The sequence below is a fragment of the Lontra canadensis genome, unplaced genomic scaffold (assembly GCF_010015895.1).
Source record: "Lontra canadensis isolate GAN:19392208 unplaced genomic scaffold, GSC_riverotter_1.0 scaffold13, whole genome shotgun sequence".
NCBI classification, from domain to species: Eukaryota; Metazoa; Chordata; class Mammalia; order Carnivora; family Mustelidae; genus Lontra; species Lontra canadensis.
In genome coordinates, this window is record NW_022631007.1 from 21,582,220 (window position 1) to 21,601,830 (window position 19,611).

Here is a 19,611-nt window from a genome sequence, read left to right on the forward strand (position 1 = left end):
GCAAATATACTAAAACCACTGAACTGTACACTTTAAATGGGTGAATTGTATGGTATGTAAGTTGTAGCTCAATAAGGCTATTATTTATCTTTTTAGTTTAAATTTTACTTAGCTAACATACAGTGCAATATTGGTTTCAGGAGTAAAATTCAGCGAATCGTCACTTATATACAACACCCAGTGCCCATCACAAGCGCCCTCCTTAATGCCCATCACCCATCCAGCCCATTCCCCGCCCCCACCTCCCTCCATCAACCCTCAGTCTGTTCTCTATCATTAAGAGTCTCTTACAGTTTGTTTCCCTCTCTCCTTTCCCCCCTTCCCATGTTTAACTGTTTTCCTTCTTAAATTCCACATATGAGTGAGATCATATGGTATCTGTCTTTCTGTGACTTATTTCACTTAGCATAATACACTCTAGCTCCATCCACGTCATCCTGTCACTGCAGAGGGTAAGATTTTGTTCTTTTTGATGCCCGAGTAATAGTCCATTATACATATATATATATATATATGGATATGTATATGAGTAAGAAAGTCATTCTTACTTCCAAGTGCTTGCCATTTCAGAAGTCAATAGTACATTTAATGGGGACCTAAAAGAAAATGGACACTGTAACTACTGTGTGTTGTCACCAAACTGCTGAAAGACCTACATGGAAACCATCTTGCGAGGGTAGAGCGATAGTACAAAGCCTAAGCCCCATCCCAAACCAACTGAATCAAAGTCTCTGAAAAGGCCCTGGGAACACATATATTTTTCTAACGTAAAGTCCATTCCAGTCCACAAAATCCACCCAATTTAAGACTGAGAATATTTCCAGGAAATAAGGCTGACATAAATAACCTGAACAGCATTTCCTCCACTGAATTCTGCAGCATGCTAGCTCTTTAAGAAGTTAATAGGTATTCCTCGGGGGCGGGGTAGGCAGGTGGGGGAAATGGGTTCTGAGATCCAGTAAGTTTACGATATCTTTGGGTTAAACGAAATTTAATTGGTTTCTTTATTACAAAACGTTAAGAGACTTTAGGGCTCTATTGTGTGCTGGGAATCTTTGAGAAAGGGACATAGAATGTGGTTATTACCAAACTCATTTGTCTAGGGAATCATTTTTTTCATACATATCAAGGGGCATATCAAATTAATGGTTAGAAAGATGGGATCGGGAAGGAGACAAACCGTAAGAGGCTCTTAATCTCATGAAACAAACAGAGGGTTGCTGAGGGGTGGGGGGGTAGGAAGAGGGTGGCTGGGTATGGACATTGGGGAGAGTATGTGCTACGGTGAGTGCTGTGAAATGTGTAAGCCTGATGATTCACAGACCTGTACCCCTGGGGCAAATAATACATTATATGTTAATAAAAATTAATTAACTAATGGTTAGGAGTCATCTACCAAGATTAAAAGATAGAGATACTCTGGAAAAATAATATGACCTTCTACTCCTTAATAGAAAAAGAAACATATAAGACAATAAGATTTTTTTTAATAGGTTTTCTTTTTCCGATTAGGATCTAAGCAATATCCCAAATGCCCTTTTTTATAATCTAGTTGCTACTTGGAATAATACTCATTTATTGAGAAAAAGGATGATTAAAAATCAACTTGAAGATTCTTTGCTGCAAAGTTCCTCAAGACGGAGAGCATGTTTCCTCTATGGTTTTCCAATACACATGGTAGGGTACGGGAAGATGGGTACGAGGCCAGGAAGCATAGAGCTAGAACATAATTATTCTACAGCCAGTTTCTTGTCACTGAGGGTTACTGAGGCTGTCTAGAACAAAACTACTTCATGACCTTGGGATGAAGCCAGCAGTTTTCTTAGCCAGGAATCAAGACCAACAGCTGAAGGATTGAAAACTTCAGAACCTGGACCCTGCTTCTAACCTGAGCTCCCCTGGGTCAGTTCAAAAGACATCAGAAGAAATGGCCTAGTTTGCCAATCTCAGCGGCACCAGCACCCTGTCCGCCACCCAAGCCAGACGTGGAGGGGCTCGTTCCAGACTCCCTTCCCTTCCTAAGCTAATTAGTCATGAAACCTGCTGCATTGATGACTTAAATATTTCTCAGTTCACCTCCTCCTCTCTATTCCCACTGCTACTGCCCTACTTGAGGCCTACGCCACCTCACACCTGCATTATTTCAACAGCTTTCTAATTGGACTCCCTGCCTGAATTCTCCCTCCTCAAATCCATCTTCCACTCTGACCGATAGGTATCTGATCACACCACTCCAGTTTAAAAATCTTTCAACAGCTCCTAATTACCTACTGCAAATAATTTCCCTCATACTGTGCTCTGCCAAACACCATGTGTGAACTACCAAAAAAAAAAAAAAAAAAAAAGGCTCCTTGAAACTGAAAAATAGGTACAATGAGGAGGAATGCCTATCAGCGTCTGATCTGTCCTCAGCATAGCAGAAAGGCCCAAAACTTCCTTGGACACTCAGGACCCAGAGGAAGGTTCAACCAGTATATCAAGAAATGTTTCCGTGAACATTTCTCCCTAAATGCTTATGGGATAATGGGCACCTCTTACACTTCTCAGAAATGCTCATAGTTTATAGCCAGAGTCTACTAAATATCCTCAAGTTTCCTCTAGGAAGTCATTCTGGAGCTTTGAAACTATAAGTTTTGTGCTCACAGCATCTTTGCAAACCCTAGATTCAGAACTGAAAACTCAAATATTTCTCTAAGAATCAGATAGATCACAACTGAGGGAATTCTGGCTGAGTTTCCAAAACAAGGTATCTGATGTGTGCCCTCCCCCTCAACGTCCTCAAGATATCTTCTTACTAAACTAGTCACTGAGTTAGACAAATCTTCAGTATTTGAGTTGGCTGCTGGCTGGCATTTGAAAGCCGGCTTCTCTGTGTAAATGCAACACTCCAGTGAAAAATCTAACAACTAGTTGCACATCTTACAGCCAGAACATATTTTAGTTAAAAGGAATATGAATCAAAACTTTCACAGAATTTAGGTTATGCATTTCCTTGTCCTTTTTCTACCTTATTTATATTCTTCTCTATTTTTCCTTCTTTTAAATGTTTTTTGGATAATTTATACTAAGTTTGGAATGTAGCATGAACAACCTCTTTTTAGTTACCTTGATATCAGTGTGTATTTCAAAACCAGGGCAAAACAATACATATTTATCAATATACTATTCAATCCTAATTCAATCCTAATACTATTCAGTCCTTGGATAATTTATACTAAGTTTGGAATGTAGCATGAACAACCTCTTTTTAGTTACCTTTATATCAGTATATATTTCAAAACCAGGGCAAAACCATACATATTTATTAATATACTATTCAATCCTCAAGAGTTGTATCTTGCATAGTTCTTTATATTATAGCTTTGATCCAAGGAGTTTCTCTCTCTCTCTCACACACACACACTGTTCACCTATTACCACTAATGAAAGCATCTATAACAACAAATGGTAATAGTGTACTTCAGTTATAAGACCCACCTTGCCCTTCTCGCAAGACTGAGCTCCATGCTAATAATAATAATTTAGAATTAGAGTTATAAAAATAATATAAGAAACCAATCTCTAAAAATAACATGTTATTTTATAAGCAGGTAGATTTTGAAAATGAAAACATTCAAGCAGTGTGCATATAATATGTATGCTAGCTTGGCTTTAATCTCACTCCTTACATATACTTAGAGACTTACTCAGTACTTCTCTACTGACTGTGTACATCCACGTACCAAAAACACAGTCTTCCAGGAGCAAACATCTGAGCCTTAGTTCAATAAACCTCAACCAAGACTCCTAGCAATCATCATTTTATTCCCTGTCACCAGAACTGGCTCTCCGCTGAGGCACTGGCACGGTTCTGCAAGCAGAAGGACCAGCTCTCACCCCTAAGAACAGCTTGGCTCTGACCCAGCAGAAAGGAGAGTAGAAAATCTACTTCCCAGAGTCCTCCTCATCTTAAAAATCATGGTTTTCAGAAAAGTGAGGTATCTGCCATACACAGGTGTGTAACCACCACTATAGTGACCTGTCCCAGAGAAGGCACGAAGCAAAAGGTCAAGATCAGCATCAACCAACGAGAGAGCCTTCCGGTCTGGGCGCTGGAAGGATACAGTTTCCCACCTCCCAGTGACGACTCATGTGTCCCATCCTTACCCCGCTGGTCAAGAATTAGTGCTCTAACTCAGGACTCCAGCACATAGTCAGAGTATGAATCTACTGCCTTCTACACTTTGCAAGTTCTAACCATCAGAAGCAAGAACCTTTATTATATCCTTCCTAATCTTAATCCCAGCTCCCAGAATCCCATTAGTAACATTTGCTTTCCCAAAAGAGACTCCCCGAATTTCTAATTGAAGTATAGAACACACATACAGAAACTTGCACGTATCCTATGTGTACAGTTCAATGGATTCTTACAAATTTTACACACTGTATAACCAGTAACCAGTCAACACTGACTTTTTAACAGAAACACCCAAGGTCTGCTTAGCTTTACTAAAAATGGCAAGGTCTGACCTCCAAGTTAATATTTTCCAAGGGCTTCAAAACAAGGAGGAGAGAAGGAGAAGGAGAGTCACCTTCCAAAACAAGTTCTGCTTCCAATACTGTAGAGGGGACACTCCTCTTGACTTCCCTGCTCCCACATAGTCCATTTATCTTTTAATAAGGAGGCTGTTGTCAGAACTGTAAAATCTCATGACATTAATCCTTACTCCCACCAATCCTCCCACTGTTTTCTGTAGTGGGAATCACTATGACTTTAGGAGAAATCCCAAGAATTATTTTAGTCTGGTCATGACAGTGGAGCACAACTGAGCCACAAGCTGGTCTGATACATGGTCTTCTCTATCTGCCCAGTATCAGCAGAGACCTTTGCATATTTGAAGGCACTCATGGAAGCCCACATAGCTTAGCTTTTCAAGCTTTCTCCACAACGCTAACATTTAAACCCTTTATTTTATCCCATTTCTAGACCTTGTGGAAGTACTCCAAATCTTAATAATAATTTTAAAAAACAGTACAGGGGCACCTGGGTAGCTCAATCAGTTGAGTGTCCAACTCTTGATTTTGGTTCAGGTCATAATTTTGAGATCATTGGATTGAGCCCCTCATCAGGCTCTGCACTCAGTGTGGAGTCTGCTTGTCTCTCTCCCTCTGCTCCTCTCTCTGCTCTCTCTCTCTCAAACAAATAATCTCTAAAAATATACAAATAAATTTTAAAAAACAATACAGGAATTAAAATCCAGGTCACCATTTGTAGTGGAACTAGTGACATATGAAAGCTAACACATGCCCAGTGGAAAATGACCAACAGCAGCTCCTTCAGAACTTCACTAACATCTTCAGAAGTGTGTTCTAGGAATGCCTTCATATTGCATGGGTTCATCTATCATCTACTGACACCAATATAAGTCAGATAGGGCCCATCAGTGATGTGGGTGAAACCAATATCCATTTACCTCTCCAGGTCACCCCACACCCAATCCACAGCCCACTCTGCTTTTGCACTGTGCTGACCTATAAGCTCTGCTCTCTGGCCTCTGGTTGTGCTTGACCAACCAGAACCCTAGCACAGATCAGAGTAAGGGAAAAGAATGATAATGGAGTACACATCCCTTGGCTTCCTTCCTGTGGGATGCCTGTAGGCTGCTTATATTGCTCCCCCCAAGGAAGACTGCATCCATCTGAAGGTAGCCTTCTTGACAAAATTCAGCCCTCCCAGGTTCCCATAACCATGCCTTTGCCCTTTCCCGGTCCAACTGGGTCTAAAGGTGGTAACAGTTCTGCAGTTACCAGCCCTGGGAGTCCTGTGGTATCCCCTGGGGCTTCCTTCTACCCTACCTACACTTCTGCTATTTGAGAGATTTTTTTTTTTTTTTTTTTGACAGAGCGAGAGAGATCACAAGTAGGCAGAGAGGCAGGCAGAGAGAGAGAGAGGAGGAAGCAGGCTCCCTGCTGAGTGGAGAGCCCGATGCAGGGCTCAATCCCAGGACCCTGGGATCATGATCTGAGCTGAAGGCAGAGGCTTGACCCACTGAGCCACCCAGGTGCCCCGACCTCTGCTATTTGGTAAACCTCTCAAGTTATCCTAATTCGAGGATGCTGTTTTTTGTAGGAATTCTGATTGATTCTGACGGAACCCCACTCATAACTTGGAGTCCTTTTGACCTTTTACAAATATTCCTATCCCTTTTACTTTTAAAAATATCACTACTAAATCATACAAATGTTTCCCTGAATTGGAAGCTCATGGAGATGAATTAAAAATGAGAAAAACAACAAAAATGGAACTTCGGTACTCTTGGCTAAGGCCAAATGTAGCAACCATGTGCAACTGCCATCAAGACCTGCATACAAATAATGAGAATTCTAACATTTCCCTAAAACACAAAACCTCTTTCTGACATTCACTGAGCTTTTATGTTCGATGGATGTGTTGTCATTTCAATCCATCAAACTGGGGACTTTGAACCATACCAGAAAGCAATATCAAACAAGAAAGCTTGAAAGAAATTGGGACTCTAATCTGGATTCCAAGTAGATAAAGGTCTCACCACTGGGGTCAGAGAGCAATTTGTTCCCTGTTTTGGAAATTCTCCCAACTCCCAACTGCTTTGTAAGCTGTCATGCAAATAATACAACTCTACCAGCCTTCAATGGGTTATTCCAGTTGTTTAGGTTATAAACCCTTGCATTTGGCATCATGAAAAGAACAGGGCTCTGGTTAGAGACTTGAGGAGGGCTCTAGGTCCAGTTCCACCATAAATTACCTGGGTCATTCTGCACAAGTTGCCTAACCTCTTTGGGCCTCAGTTTTTCCATTTATAAAATAAAGAGGGATGAACTTCACAAGTTTTTGTGGGTTTTCAAAAACCCAATTCTTACAACAGAGAGTAGGAAAAATTCTTCTTATGAAACCTGGAGGCCATAGCCTAAAGCTGCTTCCCACAACCAAGAAACTTCCTCAAAGTCTTATATTTCATTTTGAGCTAATTTCTTTTAGTCTCAATCACAAAAGGATGTTTGTTTTAATGTAAAATATTTTACAATACACACCAAGCCATATATATGTATATATATATATATATATACACACACACACACACATACATATATCTTATGCATCATATACATATATAAATCATATATACATATATATGTATATATTTCTAAATGTGCTAATCATTTAACTCAGCAATTCCACTTCCAGAAGGCTATTCTGGAGAAATGGTCCATGTGTAGATTTCTATATAAGAATGTTAACTGTAGCATTTATCTACAGGATTGAAAAACAGGAAATATTCTGTATCTATCAGTGGGCTAAATTCGTTATGGCAAATCCACACCACACAGTCATTATGTCACCCAGTTTGTGAAAAAGAATAAACTGATATGGAAAAAAACATCCATGGTACATTTTCTGGTGAAGAAAAAAAAAGTCACAGGACAATATTTATTATGTTCTTATTCATGCTTTTTAAAATTACAAATATGAGATGTGCATTTTTAAGTAAGTTTTTCTAAATATCCATGTTTGTCAATGAAGAGGAAAAAAAACTCTGAGTGGATATCCACTGAATTCTTAAAAACAGCTACCTGTGGAGAGGGGAATAGCTTGGGAGTTTGTTAAGGAAAACCAATTTTTCATCCTATACAGTTTTATATTATTTACATATTTCCCCCTAAAACCTCATTTCATACCATTTAAAATCATACCAATTATTTTAAAAATCAACATTAGATTATGTACCACCAAGGGGGAAAAAACTGCCAATAGAGCTATCAGCTTTAAGACGTAGCCCCATTTTAGGTATAGCAAAATGTTGGGGGTGGAAGGCGGGGAATGTGTGCCTCAGGATTAATAAAATGCATTATAAGACTTGAGAAATTCTTACAATATTTAAAAAAATAATAACATAGGCACTCTAGGAAGATGCACATCTAGGAAGAGGTTTTGTATACTAAACTGTTGGTTTTCAGTTCACTGATAATTAAACATGACCATCAAAGCAGTCTTTTCTTTTTAAAATCAATTATCTACCTCACCCTTTTCGATCTGTTTGGTTTTATTCTTTACTCTACCCTGCAGTGGCCTCACCGTTCACAAAAGTGCAGCATGGCAACTAAGACATGTGCTGTGTCTCCCTACCTTATCAACTTTACCTTAATTCCATTCCTGCATTCTAAGCATTAACAATATGATCAAATGTGAGATGATTTAGGGATGCCTGGGGGGCTCCGTCAGTTAAGCGTCCAACTCTGGATTTCGGATCAGGTCATGATCTCAGGGTCATGAGATTGAGCTCTGTATCTGGCTCTGTGCTCAATGGGGCGTCTGCTTGTCCCTCTTCATTTTCTTCTCCTCCCCCTCCCCCCGACTCTTTCTCTCTCTCTTTCTCCCAAAAAAATAAATAAAATAAAATCTCTTTTAAAAAGTGAGATAATTGTGAGAAAATCTGATAAATAAATTCTTAAATTCTTTCCCTTGGATCAATAGAGCCATTGAATCAAATAAGCCCAAGACATTCATCTCTGGGATATCAATTAAAATTAAATGATATTAAGCTATTGATAATGACTCTGGAAATAAACCAGGAAACTCATTTGCTTTCCAGATATTTTAGCATGATATTCACCACATTTTTCTACTTTTATGAGAGATAGTTGCTTCCAACTCTTATTTCGTTCAAACAATATTGAAGGGAATATTTGAGAGGTTGGACTGTGGTAAGGATTGCCCCTTTTCTTCTATCCTCTGGCCTTTCATTTTATCAGAGAAGAAAATTAAACAGATCAGGCACAGTGACTCCTTTTAAAAGTAATGAATGACTTTTTAAAAAATAATGAATGTGTCCTAGAATTTATTTTATCCCTGGGGTTTTCTAATTGATTGATTATTGTTTTTAGTACACCCCAAAGGATAATAATGATGAGCTGAAGAAAATCTTGTAAAGCAAGAAAACAGCAAACAATAAACATTCTTGATGATTAAGCAACATAACAATCATAAAACAATTATTTAAACTTTTTTCTTGTCAACCGTCTCCTTGTGATAGCTAAGACAACTTAGCCAAGAAGGAAAGATAGAGATCATTTAAAGCAGAAATATCTCTCCTCACTTATCAATAAGAGTTAGGAGAAGCTTACTTCTCAGAAAGGATTTGCTTCCGATTTTTTCTTCTTAGAAATAAAACTCAAGTGCTTCCAGCTCAAATCACTGTGGGCTGGAAGTGCACCGTGGGTATCGGCAACCAAATGATCCATAGACAAAGCATCCCTTTTGCTTTAGGGTCAAAAATCTTAAATAAAACATCCCCCCTTTCAAAAATCTAGTCCTGGGGCACCTGAGTGGCTCAGTTGGTTGAGTATCTGCCTGAAGCTCAGGTCATGATCTCAGGGTCCTGGGATCCAGTCCAACATCGGGCTCCCTGCTCAACAGGGAGCTTGCTTCTCCCTCTACCTGCTGCTCCCCATGCTTGTGTTCTCTCTCTGTGTCAAATAAATAAATAAAATCTTTAAAAAAAATCTAGTCCTCTCAAAGATGTGCACCATACACACTTTCCTCCTTCAAAGATTCTGAAAAGGCCAAACATTCAGACTCAGGGACCAAATATGGAGACCTTATTCAGTATGCACAAAACACCACAGCAACTGATCATTTCGAAAAGCAAATGGCATGTGGTGGCATTTATATCCAAACTGAAGAAATAGCTTATCGACAAACAGAATAGAATTTTAGATGTAGAGAAACCTTAGAAATCATCTAACCAAGTGCTTTCATTTTACAGGAGGGGAAAATTGAGAATCGGAGGGATCAAATGACTTGACCAAGGTCCCTACTAGTAAGTGGTAAAGACCAAGACTTCCAACACCTGGCATTCTTTCAATTAGAGTCTACTGCCCCTTTCTCTGAAACAAAATACAACAAACTAATCAGAAGGCCTTAGGACACCAGTACATTCTTTCACTTGACAACCACTATCATATTTTTGGAAAGCACTGTCAAAAACCATGCAAATGCTCTGAAAATAAACCAAAGGATTTGATGGGAATATCAAACCTGCAGAGAAAGGAGCATGCCAAATACATAAGTATATTCATGGCATGTATAATAATAACAGCAGAAAACACTTAAACGTTTTATGGGCTTTACACATATTACTTTATGTAATCTTCAAAACCACCCAAGATGTAGGTTTCATTATTATGAACACTTCAGTAATGTGGAAACTGAGGCACACAAAGTCTAAGAAATGTACCCAAAGCCACAAACTGGGAAGTGGGGAGCCAGGACATCATCCCCAGAAACCTTGTGTGGAGTCTCTGCTTTAAATCCCAGCATTATTACACTACATTTTCGTTTCATAATACAAAGTACAAAAATTAATTTCAAAAAAGATTGAGAAACCATTTTAACCACAACCCTTTTAAATTCACCAAACTACTCAACAAACCTGCTAATAGAGAAATAACACAGAAGGTCGGAATCATTTTATGTTATATGACGCTCAGGCTAAAAAGAGAAGAAAGACTCAAGAATAATAGGATTAAAATAGGAATAATAGGATTAACACTTAGTTATTCCCAAACTACACAGTCAAGCTCCTGAGCAACTGACAGCTGCCAAGATTCACGTTAGGATGTACCCCTTCCATCAGTGCCCCTGAACAAGAGGGCTGGAAACAAATTCAAAACACCCTGTTTTAAGTTTAAGACTTTTCACTGTTTCTTTTTTAAAAAAATTTTTTTCTTATTTTTAAGTAATCTCTATATCCAGTGTGGGGCCCACACCCACAATCCAAAGATCAAGAGTCTCGTGCTCCACCGACTATTTATGGAACAGATGCAAAGTGGGGGGGGGGGAATATATATATATATATATGTATATATATGGGATAAAGGAAGTACTGACAGAATGGCTCCATTGAAGACGAGAGAAAAATATTTACTGCTAAAACTATACATTTATGTTATAAAAGAATATACAAATGTAGAGCGGGACCAAGTACTGATCTATTTAATTTAGATCTTGCAAACTCTCATGGGAGCCATCTGAGACACCTTCTTTTTGGCACACCCAGGAGTACTGTAAAAATGGCTGCACAGTTCTATCTTAGACTCACATGCTCAGAATCTTAGAAAGTTCAAAACTCAGGGCATAAAAATCTACAACTCCCACTCCGCTTGCCATGATGTTCTATGAACTGAAAACTCCCTTGAGTTTACACACTAAGCAGTGGCCTCTGGGGCTCTGTCTCAAGTAAGATCACATGCGGGTGTCCTTAGTAGGGGGGCGGGTTAGAGCTGTTTTTGAAGTCAACGAGGCCTGATGCAAGCACAGTAAAAAGGCAAGTAAATCAGCTTGATTTAGATCAGCTGCACAGTCTACATCTACAGAACTTTCTTGGTCTAATGTTTAACTCAGCTTCATGGAGATCTGCACTCATGACGTGATGATCACGGTCAAGGACTAGTGGGGGAGGGAAGAGAGAGAACGGAAAATGGGAACAGCTGTCTTCTTGTGCTCTTCCGATGGCTCAGTTTCCCCAGATAAAGGATATGAAAGGGATTTGGTGATCGAAATAATGAGAGAACCACCCACATAGAAATAAGGTCTGCACTAAACTCTGATAGAAACGGAAGGGCTAAGGCAAGGATGCCTGCCCACCTTTATCCCAAAATAACCCTAGTTATTGCTGACCTTCCTACAGAATATCTTGTACCACAGAAAAATGTAATGTTCACTAAGCACATATGGAGTCACAGGACTATATTCTAAAATCCTGACTGACTCATCATAATCTAACAGAGAGAAGAACACCAGCAGGAAAGAAGATGCCTAAGTCCCAGAGAAAAGGTGGGGAACTGATCCTAACACAGCCCCCTGTCACCTGGAAATGACAAAGAAAATAGCCAGACTGATGACCCTGGAGAGAGAAATTCATGGTTCTGATCAGATTTAAGGAGTTTCTCTCTTTAGCCCAATGACAATTATATCTAGAAGTCATTTCAATGTACATTTTAGAAAACCATCATTGCTAAGAATTGATGGTACAGAAGTTTCTGTTCGTCATTCACTCAGAGTCTGAACAAATACCAGAATCACTGAGTGCAGTCAAACAAGTGGATTTCCTCAAATGCTTACACAAACCATGAGCAGCATTTGATTTTCCTCTCCGGCCAGCGATGCCAACAGACACACCTTGGAGTCTTTAACAGAACAGGTCTCGTTCTCTAGAAATAGACCAGAAAGACTTTCCTGACCCCGAAAGGTCCGCTGATCTCCCAAACCATAAAGACCTCTAGTCTTCTCATTCCCAAAAGGAATCTAAACCTTAGTATCCCTACAGTGTTTTTCCCAAGGTCCCTAAACCCACAAAGCCTTCTGTTTGAAGTTGATCCTCCTTCCTAGCAAGCACAAGGACATATCCTCATATTAAAAAAAAAAAAAACTTCATTATATTTTTGACAGTAGCAATTCTTTATTCGCTTGTGGATGTGTGTCTTTCAACCCTCTTGGGTATCTTCCTTTATGTCAAATGCAGCTAATTTTCCTCCTCCAAAAGCTATATGGCAGAAATTTCCTACTTAGCATTAACCATCAATTAGCAAAGCATGGAGCATATCTATATATTAATGCACCAGAGTGCACACTAGATGTACAACTATGGGTACACAGACATTTAGGCCAATGTACATAGTTGTGCAGCTTATAGAAAATGAATAGTTTAGACAATTAACATATAGCTATACTTACAATAATGTATAGATACATATAAATTTAAAGAAGTGCTTTTATATGCCCATACAGATATTATACACACATTATATTTATTTGACAGAGAGAGAGAGATCACAAGCAGGCAGAGAGGCAGGCAGAGAGAAAGGGGAAAGCAGGTTTCCCACTGAGCAGAGAGCCTGATGCGGGGCTCGATCCCAGGACCCTGAGATCATGACCTGAGCCAAAGGCAGCAGCTTAACCCGCTGAGCCACCCAGGCACCCCTATATACACACTATAGTTTTAAAAATTTACCTTCACTCTAACTTTCACACCAATAAGATTTCTCACAGTATTAGTAAATACATTCATTAGGCTCCTTTCTATGATTGGAAACACGTCCAAGAATATCTCTTCCTCTCTAGTAAATGCCTTGGGTTATGCTCTGATTCTCTTTTTCACTGAGAAAGATTAGGTCCCTCCCTCGAAGCATGTTAGAACATTAGCATCAAAGATGGAAGCGACTGTGTCAAAGAAATCAACGATTAATTCTACATGTGAACAGCCCGGGCTTCACTTTGCAAAATACTCTAGGAATCTGTATTTCATTTAAATCACTTGAAACTCCAGAAGGCGCATGCAGGAGTTTTAAATTGTGCAAAGCACCTCTTGCACAGGCCAGTCTGGTTCTAGTGTGCGGCATCTTTGATCAGCTGAGAACACCATTTCACAGCACAGGATGCCATACACAGGGGCAGGCTTAGAGTGATATATTCACATGGATGTGCAGGTAGAGTCTGAAAAGACACAATCAGTATGTTAACAGTGATTATCCCGTGGTGGATGTTTAGGTAACTTTTTCTAATTATCTGCTTCTTCCACTTCTCCCTGTAAGAACATCCCTGCTATGGTCTGTATAATAAGCCTGCTGAATGAAAAAAGAAATCTACTCGTGATTTCACGAACGTCAACATATACCATGAATCCACTTGTAAAACATGTATATCAAGGAGGAGATCTACCAAAATCTATCATGAATCAGATAAAAAAACAAACAAACAAACACATAGTACATCCTGGAGGCTCTGTCACGGAAAAGCATCTTGGCCACCGGACCTGTATTAAGACCAAGGGCAGGTAGTGAAGATGGAATAAGGCAAGCTTTACACAGAAGGCAACAGTACGAATCTGTGGGCACTCTCTCTAGCACCTGGCCTGGTCTGGGTATGGACTCATTCAGAAGCACACATTCCACAATCCACATGTCAAGGTAACAAAAGGAGTAACGTGATGTTCTGCGTGAAATCTCTCATTCCCATGCAAAGCCTTGCTGTGGGGCACTGAATCGTCTCTTGCACTTCCTTACATCCTGAATCAATCAACGACTCTCCTAGAAACCAGAGCAGAAGAAAATGGACCTGTCCCAAAAGACTCCATAGAACTCAAGAGTCTAAAACGCCCAGACTCAGGTGTGTTCCCCCATGGCCCTTGTCCCTCTCTCTTTATACATACAGTGCGTGAAATGCCGAGGTGACGAGTGAAAAGCTAGGCTATTAGGAGGATAATATCTATCCCTGGACCAGAATCTCAAGGAAAACCTTGCATAACAGGACCCAAATCTCTCTCCTACTGCGGGGACATGAGGTGCTAACAGTGTATAATAACACTTTATCCTTACTCAGAATAAAATTTCATCAGTCCCTCGGCAAGATGATCTTATTACAGCGTGTGAACACGCTGAATACAATCACTTATCCCGTGTGAAACCCCCACACACCCCGCAGAGATGTTTGCAACAGCACAGAGTGGAGGGACATAGGCGGACGGCACCCCAACCCCCCCGAGAAAGTGCCGTGCTCAGCTTTCAGTGCCTGTGTATTCTTGGACTGCAGCTGGTCATCTGAGAAAAGCCTCTCCACACCTATCCAGCAGCCCTGCTCCAGGAGCGCTGCTGCAGGCTGGGCGAGCCCCCACACTTACAGCCATAAATGCCTTAGCACTGAGAAAGACTGCTGAGGATGTGGTACTCCAGGTGTGGCTTTATCTGTCACTGCACCGGGTCAGCTACTTAGGCCTAGTCTTCTCCACTGGCTTGAAGCTTTGGTCACACCATCGTGGGTAACACATCACATTATTCTTCCTTATAAAAACAAATAAACTCGAATGAGGATTCTGAGCCAGTTCACCCCTCCAAACACCTCTGGCTTCCCCTCGGCTTGCAGGGACGCACTGTCCATCCCACCCCCACCGAAAGCCTCCCGTACTTCCAAGTGAGGACCGGCCCTCTTGGTCCCTTGGCTTGCCCAGCTTCCTGGCCTCCACAGATCCCCAAGGATCCCAGGCTGCTGGTCACCACTGAGTCACCGGGAGCCCAGCACTGCAGCACCTCGCACTAACCCGCCATCAGCTACCGCCCGAGTCAAAGCACTGCGCTCTGCACTTCCCACCCCACGGCAAAGCTAGGCCGTCCTGGGAGGCTGGACCAAAAGGAGGAAAAAAAATGTTTTCGTACTTATAATGGCTCCCCTCTGAACCAGTGCATCTGAAATCTACACAGTTCTAGAGAACAAGGTGCTGGATACTTTAGTTCCTAGCCGACTCTGCTCATGCCAGCTGGTTTCTAAAATAACTGGTCATTCGGAAATATCTCCCATCCACGTAAGTGCAATACAGTGCCCGAGTGAAAATCGATGGTCGCAAATAAAAGTTACAATTCAATAAGGCATCACACATTTCATCACTGAGTGTGGAGAGAAGGGGTAGGAGAAACAACCAGGCCTCCTGAAGAGCCCCACTGGGGAAGATGGTTTACTGAACTCCTATAGTTGCATTTTCCATTCTTTCACCCCACTCGCAAGTGTGGACTTTCTCGATTGGAGCCACCAGGGTTTCAAACTACAGTCCCTTGCAATCAGCTGGCAGTGTGATAATTTACGAGCACACCGGGCAACATGCAGAGAGACTTTGCAGAACAGAGTTAGAGTCAGAGCTAACACACAGACGGGAAGGAAAAATGGAATGCGTTATCAGAACAGAGGATTTCTACCTTTCATAGAGAGTGCACTGTTTGATACATACGTCTGCATTGATGTGGACCCTAGGGCTTTGTTGTTGTTGTTGTTATAGTCTGTTTATTGAGTGTTTAGCCAGGGAATCTTATATAACACATTCCTGTTTCAAACGTAGCAGCGTGTATGGCACTGCACTCCTAAAATTCAGACTCCCCACAGCAGGTCCCACCAGCCACCCCAAATCATTTTACCTTGCAAGGTTTCTCTATGATTGATGACAAATCAGGAACTACCACTAGCACATAATGAGAACAAGACTAAGTCATCAGCTGGACCCTATATTCCAAAGCTAACATTCTTGGTGGTACGATTTTAGGGATCTCAGAGAACCATTTTCATCCCGATTTTAATAGATTACATGAGCCTGACCTACGGAGGGAAAGGAGTCCAGTTTTCTCAGCCAAAACACACGTGAGCCTACTTCGGTCTTCCAGGGTAGAGTAGAGAAACGCTGGCCTCTCTCTGCCTCTGCACTGGGCTGTTAGATGACCACAACCTTTGCATCCGATTTCCTTAACAAAGAAGCAGAGGATCTGCTCCACTCTTTGGCCAGAAAGCACATAATAGAGCTACAGCTGAGCAACTTCCATTCATGTTGGCTCCATCAACAATGTGTATTATATAATGAATGAGCCTTTTCTCTGAACCCTTCTACTGGAAAACACAGACACTTTCTGCAGAGTTTAAGCCGGTCTACAAGGAGCAGTTACCCCTTGTGAGATCAAACATGGATTGAGTAAGGTATAGATCCCAAACAGCTTACACTCTTAGATGCCCTGGCTAGCACCCTGATTTCCTTCTTGCTTGACAAGAAATTATATAATAAAACATAATTTCAGTTCACTCTGAACTATACAGAGAACATTCACACAGCAGCCAGCAAGCCCCCGAATGATGTTGGCTTTCAGCTCCATGTTCCCTGCGTTGCCTAAGAAATGGGGTTGGGGGGTGGGGGTTAGTGGGAGGAGGAAGAGGAGGGGAGAGGGAATGAGCTATCTCTGAAAATACTTACAGCCTCCGAGTCTTCAATTCCATGCAGGTACAAATTGTCATACATGGAGGTCTGATAATCCAGAGCACCTCTTTCAAGGCAAAAATAAAATTGCTACAGAAGCCACAGCTACAGCTAAAAGATAGAAAAGGCCTGTTGGAAGAACCACGCTTGCCTTATCAATTCCTGGGGATTTACTAGGCAAGAGGCTCTTCATTCACATCACACAGGCTGAGGTTATCCCCAGAGGGAGTCCAGCCCTGGCATTTTATCTGCCTTCCCAATACAGAGCATAAAAAAGCAAAACCCTTCCTCAGCCACAGACTGGTGACTGAGCTAGGAAAGCCGCCTGTGATTGGCTCGCCTTCCCTGCTTCAGTCAGCTGAAGAGTGTTCCCTCGGAGAGTGGAGGGCGCCTCAGAGCATCCTACCCAGCGAGCGCTGCTTCCTGTCTCGCCTGCACTGTGTGGTTCTGCAATCCACACTTACCAGGATCTGACAGGCTGCCTGGAAGGTCTGGAAAGGCAGACTCTCCAACACATTAAACACAACTGCTCACCCTTCTTAATTAAATTCACAATGGGTAGGGGGGGGGGGGGGGGGGCAAAGGAGAAATTTTATTTTCAGGGAATATTGTACAAAGACAGGCAAACAGGTATGAACTTCCATCCAACATCTGTGCTTAACAGAGGCAACTGAAGTCAAACGGGCAATAAGTCATTTAAAATTAAAAAAGAAAAAAAAGAAAGAAAGAAACCCACCAAGGTAAAGGAAAAATGGATATGATAAACAGATGGTAAGATTTCTTGAGGGAATTTCTACTGTAAAAGTTTTCAGTGTTCTCACTGAAGTCTCTCTGCCCCCACCAGCCAGAAAAGACCTCTGTGACCCAATTAGTGAAGTTTGAAAAAGAAGCCCAAAGCCTCTCCAAGGCTTTTATTTATCTATTTATTTATTTTTAAAAAGATTTTATCTCTTTGACAGAGAGAGACAAAAATCACAAGTAGGCAGAGATGCAGGCAGAGAGAGAGGGGGAAGCAGGCTCCCCGATGAGCAGGGAGCCCGATGCGGGGCTCGATCCCAGGACCCTGAGATCATGACCTGAGCCGAAGGCTGCGGCTTAACCCACTGAGCCACCCAGGCGCCCCCAAGGCTTTTATTTAGATGCAAAATATTTATTGTCTTTTTAGTTTGACATTTTGAATCTGTGACAGCTAGTGTTTTCACTTAAAGCCTTCATCCCCTTTCCAATACTTAGACCTTTAATGTTCCTAAAACAGCACTGATCATTTCCCAAAACCCAAGCAAAAAAAGTCCACGCCCTCCCTCTGCTCCCCCCACACTATGACTCAGTTTGACTTAGGACTGGTCCCCCACTGGAGCATACCTCAATACTGCTTTCTGGTCAACCAGTAAGGTTCTGCAGCTTTGAAACAGGGGAGCTCACGCTGCGAGAAGCCAGCTAGATTTGGAAAAAAGAAGTTGGTGATGGGCAAAGAACATCATCTAGAGAAGATGCATGACTCACTGGGGTAAGCAACGACCCGGAAACTCAGGGGCTCTGAATCTCAGTATCCGCTTCACAATTCGTTGGCTGGATGATGCTGAACCAGTCACCACTTCTATGGGCTTTAGTTTCCTCACCTGCCAAACTGGGGTAGAAATAACTCCGAGAAAAAACTTTGAAATCCAAAGTGCGCCATAAACACTTATCAATGACAACCCTGCCTTGTCAGGTGGGAGGCACCGGCTGCAGTTCACGGGAGTGCAGCCCAGGAGTAACCGGCTGGCCATGGACCTAGGAAATGGGGCCTGTCCTTCTAGCTCGTACCTCTGAAAAGCATAGGAAGGAAGAAACCTGAGTCACAAAAAAGCAACAGAAGAGCTACAACTGCTGGGCAGAGCACAATTCTCCCAGGTCTGCACGGACCCCATGATGTCTTTCAATCCCAGCTGCACGTCTTGCAAACAGAACCAATACTTAGTCACTTTGAAATATAAAAGATAGCAAAGGGACTCATCCATCTTTCAGAAGCCCAAAATGGTAGGATTCATATAGGAGGTCATCTGTGCCTACCCAGAGGGAGGACAGCAGAGGAGGATGGGGGCAACTGGCAGGATTCCAGAGAAAGAAACCCAGCATCCGTGCTCCCTGCTGACACGTGTGTCCTGGAGCTAGTCGCTTGCCAGGCTGACTCTCAGCTCTCCCCTCCATAAAGCAAGAGGGCTGTGTCAAAGGATCTGGAGCCTCAAATTCTTGTATCAAATTCCGTTATTATAATTAACTATAGCCATATGATACTTTAGCCAGAATCTCTAGAAAATTGAGGCAAGAGGGTCTTTTCCTCTCCTTAAGATCTTCTAGATCTTTTCCTTATTTTACCACATCAGTTAACAGTGTGGATATTTCCTGAATATCTTTAAAGAGGCAACTAAATTAGGGGCAAGACCAGAGGCAGACCACTTCTATAATTCACCCGGATGAGAGAAATTGCTCCCTACCAGGAAACCTGGACATGGCTCCGTTCCTCTCCTCCATTTCTTGGCCATGGGGTGCTCTTGGCAGCTGATGCGAGGGTCCAAAGAAAGTTTTTAAGAAGCAGAGCCTCATTCAGGGTTAGACTAATACCTGCAGTAAGCAAGTGAGACATCAGGAGGGAGGCACTGGACGAAACAGACCATCCTACAGTCACTCCCTGCAACCCTAAATCCAACCCCTGCAGGACTAAGAACAGATGTCAGACAGTTGAAGACTGGCTTGGTCTGCCACCCAGGACACTAAAAAAAATGCTGGACTCAGAACCAAAAACTATTAGAGTTGTGGGAACCTCAGAGGT

The 19,611-nt window shown here is 41.8% G+C and overlaps 1 protein-coding gene across 4 annotated transcripts in view; it reads right to left on the bottom strand.

The window, feature by feature from the left end:
* CACNB4 (calcium voltage-gated channel auxiliary subunit beta 4) overlaps window positions 1-19,611 on the bottom strand; it is a 238,695-nt gene that overhangs the window by 112,354 nt on the left and 106,730 nt on the right. Inside the window, exons 1-2 of one of the 4 annotated variants that reach the window (XM_032857801.1) lie at window positions 16,797-17,091; window positions 14,694-14,853 (exon numbers count right to left, since the gene is read on the bottom strand). The exons of 2 other annotated variants lie outside the window; for them this stretch is intronic. In XM_032857801.1, the coding sequence (XP_032713692.1) occupies window positions 14,694-14,699 (6 nt within the window). In that variant the 5' untranslated portion in view covers window positions 14,700-14,853; window positions 16,797-17,091. Of the gene's footprint in view, window positions 1-14,693; window positions 14,854-16,796; window positions 17,092-19,611 lie in introns of those variants that run through there. One more of the 4 variants, XM_032857800.1, reaches the window with a different exon arrangement.